At 38.8% G+C, this 9,531-nt stretch overlaps 1 protein-coding gene across 1 annotated transcript; it reads right to left on the bottom strand.

Annotated features, from left to right (window-relative positions):
• Window positions 1–203: 203 nt before the first annotated feature.
• On the bottom strand, window positions 204–7,058 carry EMC7 (ER membrane protein complex subunit 7). Its single transcript, XM_058806856.1, has 5 exons — window positions 6,815–7,058; window positions 4,509–4,628; window positions 3,027–3,165; window positions 2,410–2,490; window positions 204–853 (listed from the first exon to the last, which is right to left on the bottom strand). The coding sequence occupies exons 1-5, from the start codon at window positions 7,048–7,050 to the stop codon at window positions 701–703; spliced, it is 729 nt and encodes a 242-aa protein (XP_058662839.1). The 5' UTR covers window positions 7,051–7,058; the 3' UTR covers window positions 204–700.
• Window positions 7,059–9,531: the final 2,473 nt, after the last annotated feature.

The raw sequence follows: 9,531 nt of genomic DNA, 5'->3' as shown, positions 1-9,531 counted from the left end.
GTGGAAAATCTTTAAACTAAAGAATGCCCACAGAGGTTGTGGAGTCTCCCTCACTGAAGATATCCAAGAAACATCTGGATGCAATCTTGTGCCATGTGCTCTAGGATGACCCTGACTGGGAGATCAGACCAGAGGACCCACTATGGTCCCTTCCAACCTTACCCACTCTGTGATTCTGTAAACTGTACAGGCAGCAAACAGCATAAAATGAAATGATTTTATGTGTAACATGTGACAAGCTGATACAGCAAATTACGTACTCAGTAAACTCACAACTCCATTTTGAATTAATGATTTTTTCATTTCAGAACTCAACAAGTGTAAAACATTAAAGATATCTTAAAATGGAACTCCACTTCTATTATCTTTGAAATTTTTTATACATTGTCTTAAGACATTTATTACTGTGAAGCACATTGTATAATTTATTTGAATTCTCTACAGAACAATATAGTTAATTTAGTATAATCAATAACTTTATACAGATACAGTATTGAAGCCATGTCATCTTTGCTTACTGTCAAGTACAAAACAGCTTATGCAATCTAAAAAATAGCTACAAACCACTCTTGTAGCATAATGTATGTTGTGCCAGGTTAAAGTTTACAGCAGTGGCTTTTTGATCTTTCAAGACAAATAAACATGACACCAATATGATAACAAATAGCTGTGCAAACTCAGGCTTAGGAGGAAGACTTAACTACCTCCTTTTCCCAGAACTACTTTTCCCTGCTTTACTGCTGCTACCACCAGACTTGCTGGAAGATTTTGAAGAGAAAAGTCTTGTCATGAATTCAGACACATCTGGCAGCTCGTGGTTGGAATTCAGCATGTTCATTGACTGCTCCATTTCCTGCATGAAAAGATCAGATAATCTTAATAGCTTTTAACAATTCTGGCTGTATCTAAGGCATCAGTTGAAAGACTGTATGAGAAAGATAACAAATTTTCCCAAATACTCTTTTACTTTTTGTAGTCCTCCAGGATACATATTGCTACATAGTTTTATGCAACCACAGCCAAAACCACTCAGCTACACACAGAAACATAAAACCCCAAAACTAAAAGCAGCAATGCATGGAAAATGGTAACCATGTCTTAAGCAGTCTTACAGGGCAATCATCTGATAAAAAAATTCTGAAAAATAGAAAATATTTCTTTTCAGCACTACTTTTCTCCATATTAAAATTTAGGCTATTGCTTAGATATTCAGATATGCGTTCTCACAGATGTCACGCTTTTGTTTTTCAAATCAGTATTATTTATAGCAAATTAACAAATTTTTGATGCTGTTTGAAGGAATTAGATATTTTTATTGCCCTACTTTCTGACACCAAGCTACTAGAGTACTGCAGCTGAGCTTTCATTCCTTCAGGAAAAAAGGATTTAAAAAAAAAAAAATATATATATACAAACTAGTACTGTGCTGATTCCAGAAAGAAAAAACAAGTTAATTTGAAAAATGTCATAGAACCTCCATATAAACCACAAGTAAACACTTAACAATTTAATACATGGTCATCTAGAGAATGTCATTATAATTTGGTTCTTAAAAACAACTTTTTCTTACTCTTTAAAGATAAGTTAAATCATAAGCAAAATTCTTCCAACTTAAAAATTTCTCATTGAGAAGTCATATCAGTTATCTGATAAGAACTAAATCATCAGAAGTTTTGATGGCTTTACCATCAAAAGAACAGCCTGTCTCTAAGCAGTGTCAGATCAGTGAGAAAAGTAAGGAATTTGTGATTTTCTTTTTTAAAATTAGACTTCCAGAGTTCAGCTTGGTTTGAAGAAGATGCCATGAATACCTAGTATATCTTTTATCTGTTTTTTTAATCAAAATTGTAGCCAAAAGAGTATTATACAGCTCTGATAGGTTTTTTAAAGGTATCACTTATTTTAAAAAACTTACTCAGACACCTATAAAGCACTACTGAAGACAGTGGTCATTTACAGAAGAAGTTTTTAGTTAACCAAGCCTTCAAAAGCAGCCACCCATGACAGACAAATAATACTTGTAAAAATAAAAGATTTAGCAAACACCTTGAATCTCCATTTTGTCCTAGCCTTCTGCAATTCAGCATTTTGCATGATGAAAGGACAATAAATCAGATAATTTAATGACTACATTAAGACTGTATCATATACACTAGTGCAACATCTGGATTTAACAGTGCAGTCAACTGCAGTTTAGGCTGAAGCACAAGAGAACCCCACATCACACCCCTCTCAACACACTTGACACTTATTAAATGACTCATTGCTAAAACAGCAACACTCTATTAGCTGAATAAATGATGCCCATTAAGCTTTCCTTAAAAGTACAGTTCTGTTTTTATTACTTTTCTGTGCCCTGAAATCTCATTATCTTTGGCCTCCCCACATGCATCAACTGAGTGTACTTACCCGCCTCATATCAGGATCACTGGTGTTGACAACTTTAGGCAAAAGCACAAATATCAGTAATGGAAGAACCATCATCATCACCTACAGAGAAAACAGAAAATACCTCTTCAGCTTAGTTGTTGCTCTAAACACTTTCAGGACCTACTAAATTAAAATGAAGCTCCACGAAACAGCCAAACTCTAGAACTACTGCATTCTGAAACAGTAAGCCAGTAAGTAACATTTGTCAGGAATGAAACCTGACATGGGAGTATTGTGTTTTAAACAACAGTTTTCAAAGTTGGACCAATAAGGCAAATGCTTGTTCTCTCTTACATCTGCTGTAATTAGTTTTGCAACATGTTGATCTCTGCACTACTAGACCAGCATCACATTGTTAAAGGAAGAGACTACGGGCTGTTTTCAGAGGACACACATTAACAGTGGTATGTAAGGGAGGAGATGTCAGAGAGTAACTTCCCATTTGTAAGCAAGTAAAATCCAATAAAACAGTCCTCTCAGAAAAGCAAAGGAAAAATGCACATTTTCGTCAATTGTTTCTATTCTTAGTATTCTGACAAATAGCTGTATTTATATCCTTAGCACACTTGTGATATTTGTGTGTTGCCTGTACATACCATAGGGTTCATGAGAAAATCTGTCCATCCCCAAGATTCTCTCTTTATAAAGTATGAAGGTGGTCCAGAAGATTTCATCTGGAGTGGGTATGGCAGCCTGACAACTTCAGAGGGTTTGATGTAATTCACATATCTTGCTCTATTAGGCAAAATGCAAATAATTGAAAATAAAAATCATAGAATCTTTGGCAAATCATAAAGAAGATTTAAAAGAATCCAAACAAGTTTTAATAAAAGACTACAAACAAAACCATCTGCTATGCAGTGTCAGCTAGGCTGCACTTTTGAAAACCTAACTTCTCTCAGCAGCATATTTGATGGAATCAAAAGCAAACCATTTTTTGTTACGTTGTAAAAGTAAGACATACTATGCTATTTAGGGTCCAGCTTTGAACAGTGTCAGAACATCAACTACTTGCAAAGTTAATCCTTTTTCCACAAGTGCATTACTCTGCATTTATCAATACTGAAACTCAGTCTTTATTACTTCAGGAGGTTTTTACATAGCTCATCACTAATATTCTTCATCTGGGCCTAATATTCAGATACTTACTCAGTACTAACATCTTTGTCATTCTTGACCCATTTTTCATGATTTATGAATATTTATCCACTTTGTGCAACTCCAGGGATGACTTCTGTCCGTAAATAATTTATTCCTTGTGAATTTTTCACCAAATACTCATCTACAGAATGTCTATAGAATCTATATCTATAGAATTCCCTCCTATCTTACGACTATGTCTTTTCTTCAAAACTTGAGATTTTCAAGTAGATCTCATCAAACACATCTGTCATCCACATCCTGTTTCCTCTTTCTAGTTATTAACCTAAGTTTTTAAGGCAGCACATCCCTTAGAAAAGCCCTGACATTTTCTCCAAGTATCATTGTTTTTCATGCATCTCTGACTCCCCAGCTGCATTCCTCATTACAGTTCTATCTGTTGGACTGGTAGGGATGCCAAGCCTCCTCCTACCTTCCTTTGCAGATGTACCCCTGCAATTTTCTCAACATCAAATTTGTTACCTTACTAGTCCTTAGATACACAAATGGTGCTAAGGGTGAGGTTATACCCAATATTTTATCTATATCATTTTAATTGTTACATATTAATTATTGCCAATAAGATACTAACAAAGTATAAAAATAAAAATTTAATAAAGTTTGAAAAAACCTAAGCTCAAACAATCTGTTTTGAGCTTATTATAAGCTCAAACATTATTATATTATAACTATAATTATGCATTATAATAATATCATATTATTATTATTATAAACAGACTGTTTGCACTGTTTTCTGTGAGATTTCAATTTTTAACCTCCCCTAAATATACTGCAGAAGTATTTACCCTGATGATTAAGCTGATGCATCTAGTCTGAGATGGAGCATCAGACCTACAGCACTGCTTCTGTGAATTTCTGTACTGTGTTGTCAGGCACACAGAACTCACCAATACAGAGGCAAATCAGGAAAGGCTCACCTCATTTTGCCCTTTGAAGTTATGTCAACTCGAACAGGCTCAAATTTATGAGCAGGGGATATAACTTCCACTACATAAGATCCTGAAGGTACATCATGAACCACAAAACTTCCATCTGTCCTGAAAAAAAACAGTGAGTTCCACAACATTTCAGTATGCTACAGAATACAAAACAGAGTGCTCTGCTGTTTATGTTTTTTAGAGAAGCTGTGTCATTTTATATTACAAATCTTAATATATCCACAATGACCAAAAGGAAAATTTAAACCTGTCAGCACTCCCAATATCAAGCCGTTTAATTCATCAATGTGTGCTGCTACAGGAGCAGAAATTCCCTGCTAGGTTAAAGATTCTGTTGTACCCTCAAGGTGTTGTCTTGCTGGAGGAATAATTTACCAGCCCAAATAAGATCTGAAATAAATTATATTTTATGTATTCAAGTGATGGCAGGAGTAATTTACACCTTCCTTTCTCCTTCTGAAACACATACAATGTTTACTTTGCTTTAGTGCTTCTGCTGAAAGCAACCCCCCCAGAATGCCATCCTACATAGTATGGGTTGGTGCTAGGGACGACTTGCAATGCAAAAATAGCAATTTGTACCTTTGTTGCGAAATAGAGGTTTCACTTCTAATTGCTCCCTTTAGGACCAGCCCACGCTGGAAAGCTCAGTCACAGTAACAAGGAAACTAAGAGCTCTGAACACATACACAGAAGGGATTTTTAGACAGGTGGCTTTTATTTTAAAATATGAAACTCGAATATTCAATGAAAATATTAGTAAAGGTTACTTGGAAGCTTCAACAGTAGTTGCCTTAAAGGTACAGAAGTTTTCCTCCTATGTGTTTCCAGAAGTTTCCAATAAGAAAACCCTAGTGTTCTGTACCCTGTTAAGAGCAACATCAAAGATCTCTTTCCTAAAAATAAGATGCAAAGTTAAGACAAAAATTTGTTAAAAGGGAAAAAAATGTAATAAACCCTAACACATTAGAAACATGCAGCAGTAAAACAAATAAATGAGCCCTCTTAAAAGTGAATTCTCAAAGAATTTGTCATTATGTGCTTACACCACATCTCTCTCTAAAATGCACAACACTTAAGGACCCACCACCTTTATGTAATGATTTGAATCCCTAACAATGCTTACGCTATCTTATATTGCAACTGTTTTAAGGATGTTTTCCTTTCCTTAATTTCTAAAGTTTCTTAAGTATTCAATTAAGCATTCAGAAATTTGTCAACCTGACAGCAGTTTTTACATCAGCTCCTGGATATGATGTCAGCCTCTCATAATTTGTTTGTAGTGGCTTAGCAGGTGCTACAGTGCCAGGATTCCACAAGATCTGCAGAGTAGAATCTGCTGTGTTATCCTATTGATAGGACCCAAAGTCAAAGTTAAGTTTAACTCCTATTGCAGAGGGATTAATTAAAAATTACGAATATTTATGAGAGTAAATCTTAATTCCATGTAATCTCATTTTCATACATATTTTAAAAGCAATATATTATACTGTACTGAAAATCACAAAGAATGCAATTTAAAATTTAATTCTACTCTTGAAATTACATTAGTTCAGTTCTTAATTCTGAGCATTTTTTCTGTATCTTAGATTCTCTAGATCTCTTGCTTATCTGAATATATCCAGCACCATGCGAGTCTGAATAAGATAATGATTCTTTACAGCTTCCAGCTACATTTGCATGATTTCTGAAAGAATAAAGCCACGTCCCTTAAATTAGCTTTCACCAGCACAGTTTAAGGTTTTCACGGGTACTCAACACAGAACTTTAAGTTCTGCCATGACCAAACACGTCCACATCGGGCAAATTCTTTGCCAAGGTGAGTTTGTTAAATAAGAAGTGGCAGAATTTATAACAGAAGCTGAGAAGAAACACGGTCCTCCAGACAGCGCAAATGCGTTTGGGGTTTGTTTCGGCTGCTGTTTTTTCGTTTGTTTGTTTGAATTAAAACTCCGTTCCTGAGTTTTTGGGCGACAACCTGAGCCATCAGTCCGGATACGCCTGCCGGAGGCTGAGGCCAAACCCTACGGCAGTCCAAGGCTGGCCGTGCCCAGCCCATTACAAGGCCGGGATCCAGCGTTCACAGCACGGCCCGCAGCTCAGCTCGGGATTCTGCGCTTCCACGGTCCCGCGGCCGTGCTGATCGGGACACGGCCGAGCCCTGCAGGAGCCGCCCCCGCCGCCCGCCATCTCAGGGCCGGGCCGGGCCGGGCCGGACTGCGAGCGGGCCCCACGGCCCCGGGAGACGCCGGCTCCCGCCCCGCCCCGCCCCGCCCGCCGCTCACTTCAGGAAACCGACGTGCTCCTCCCCGTCCACCAGCACCCGGGCCCCCGCGATCCAGTCTTGCGGCTTCACCCCGGGCACCACGGCCCGGCCCTCGATCTTAAACCGCTCCCCGGGGCCCGCGCCGCCCGACGGCTCCGCCGGCCCGAGGGGCTCCGACCCGCGCGCTCCGCGGGGCAGCGGCGCCGCCGACAGCAAGAGCAGCGCCAGGCACAGGCCCGCGCCCCGCGCCGCCATCGCCGCGCGCCGCCCGCACCGCGCCTGCGCCGCGATGGCCCCGCCTCGCGGCGAGCCGTGCGCATGCGCGGGGCCCCCACAGCTCCGGGCAGGGGGGAGAGGCGGGAGAGGCGGGAGAGGCGGGAGAGGCGGGGCGGCTCCCTCGGCTTCGGGTGTGAGGGAACGCAAAGCATAACTGGGCACTTAAAGGGTGGAATGACCGAAATGGGGACCTACAGAAAATGGATGTGTAAGAAGCAGACGTAGCTTTCTTGGTAATGGATGTATTTAAGGCATTGTGGTTTGAAATCTTAATAGTTATCATGAAAAGGCTAATCAACATTTTCTAGGGGGGAAAAAGTAACAAAAAAAAATCTTACAAATGATTAAAATTGGCCTAAAGCATCGTCTTTAAAATGATTTGTAGCAATGGGGTTTGTTTGGTTAGTTACAATAGAGTGAAAATTTGTTACTTAGTAGGCAGCACAGACTGAGGGGAGAACCCACAAGGGCTGTAATCCCTTCCGTGCCCAATTTCCCTTGACAAAGCACGTCCTGTTATGTCACATGTATTCACTGCCACGTTGTGGCTACACTTCCATCTACCCCTCTGGTTTATGTCAGAGTTAATTACTGAACCTGTGGAAAACACTGTCATTAAACACAATTAACCTGGTCATCAGCTGATAATAAAAATACTGAATCATTTAAAAAGCATATGTCATCCTGTGTCAGTGGGATGTTGTGAATTATTTGTCTGTTGGTATCTTTGAGCTCTCTTTTCTTTGCAAAAAATCAGGAAAATGAATGGTCAATGAGGTTCTTCTGTCACATAACCTCACAAACACCTAAAACTCCAGCAGGATTTTTCAGGTGGGAACCCAAGAATGTCAGAACTGAATAGTGCTAGAAGTACTTACCGATAGAACTACAAAGCAAAAGCATTTATGTTAAAGCTATTGACAAGATTCACTGCAGCACTACAGACAGACAGACATCACAGTGATGTATCATGCAGTTAGTGTAAAAATGTGCCTTTAAAAAATATCCTCAAGGAACTGTATTAGGATACTGTCAGGCCACAATATGAATGACCGTGCCCTCCAGTTTTAAGGATTTCCTCATCCTAATAAGTTGTTTTTATAACCTACATAATACAGCTTCTCAGTTTAAATCCTTGGAGAGCCCAAAGAAAAATTTGTTCTTTCATAATCTAGTCCAAGAAGCTTCTCCCTCTATATGTCAGCCTGTTAACAAATTGAGAAGTTAATTAAACAGCATCTTGCCTAATCCAATTGCTGCACTGGCATGCACACTTTTCAGTGCTAGTTCAGTAGTCCCTTGTCCTCTCCCCATGTAACATCTTTACATATTAAAAGTTCTCTTTCATACAGATATATCAGTTACTATAGTTTAAAGTGTATGCAACTGAGAAAAAAATTGATGTGGTTTGTTACTGCCTTTTTCTGGGTAAGACTAGCTACAACAGCAGCTTGAGTGGATTGCACTGTTTTGTCAGTTATGTTGTGCTGTGGGTGTTTGTCTGCTAAGTAAAAAGAACAAATCCCAGAAAAACAGTAGTACAAATGGAAACAAAGACATAAAAACATCAAGGTTTATACTTATCAGAATAATTAGTACATCAGCTGGGAGATGCTGTTTTTATTCTAGAAGGAATTTTACTATTAGCAGAGTTGTTTCTGCAGCTTGATTTCAAGTGGATCTCTCATCAAAAGACAGATAAAACTGCCAAGTAACAGTTTCAGTTCAATGGAAACAACCAAACAATTCTAAGAACATGAAAATGCAGTCAAGAATGACCTCCATATTTTGTAACTGTCTCTTCATTGATGGATTCGCTCATTGAGTTGCAGCAACATAGAAAATTGCAAGTTTTTTAGAAGTTCCACCCTACTCACAAGCAAATTTTCGGTTTTGTCTGAGTTGCTTCCACCAGCTGTCACTAACAGTACAGAGCTGTCAGCCAGATGGGTGAGAGCTGACAGTCCCTCACAGTTGAACAAAGAGAAGGCCTAGATTAATGCAATGTCATCACACACTGGTAACACTGAAATCTGTCTCCACATTCTTGTCACCTTTAGGTTCACGTACAGACTGAAAAAGCAGAGGAAACCTATTAAATCCATCAGAATCCAAGATCATCACAGCTGTTTACAAAGAAGTGGTTTGGAGTACTGTTGGATACTCTTAAGGAGTAGGAGAGTTTTTTAATCTCCCAAGGTTAAAAGGGGTCAAAAAATGTAGCAGAACTTATTTTTGATGGATCCTCTTCACAGTCAGAATTCTAGCAAAACTTGCTATGTGTCTTTTGCTTACAGGTCACCATTAGTAAAGCATTTAATTCATCTTGGAACATTTCAGTGTAATTGCTCTGAAAGCTTCTCTTTCCACAAAGGTGATAGTACCTTGGCTAGTACTTAAATATTTGCTTTGGAAAATGAAGATGATTTGTCACTGGCACTGGTTTATTGTAATACACCA

This window comes from Ammospiza caudacuta, chromosome 6 (genome assembly GCF_027887145.1).
Source record: "Ammospiza caudacuta isolate bAmmCau1 chromosome 6, bAmmCau1.pri, whole genome shotgun sequence".
In the NCBI taxonomy this organism is placed as follows: Eukaryota; Metazoa; Chordata; class Aves; order Passeriformes; family Passerellidae; genus Ammospiza; species Ammospiza caudacuta.
Note: the sequence above shows the minus strand (reverse complement) of the source record. Positions and strands in the feature narration are given on the sequence as shown.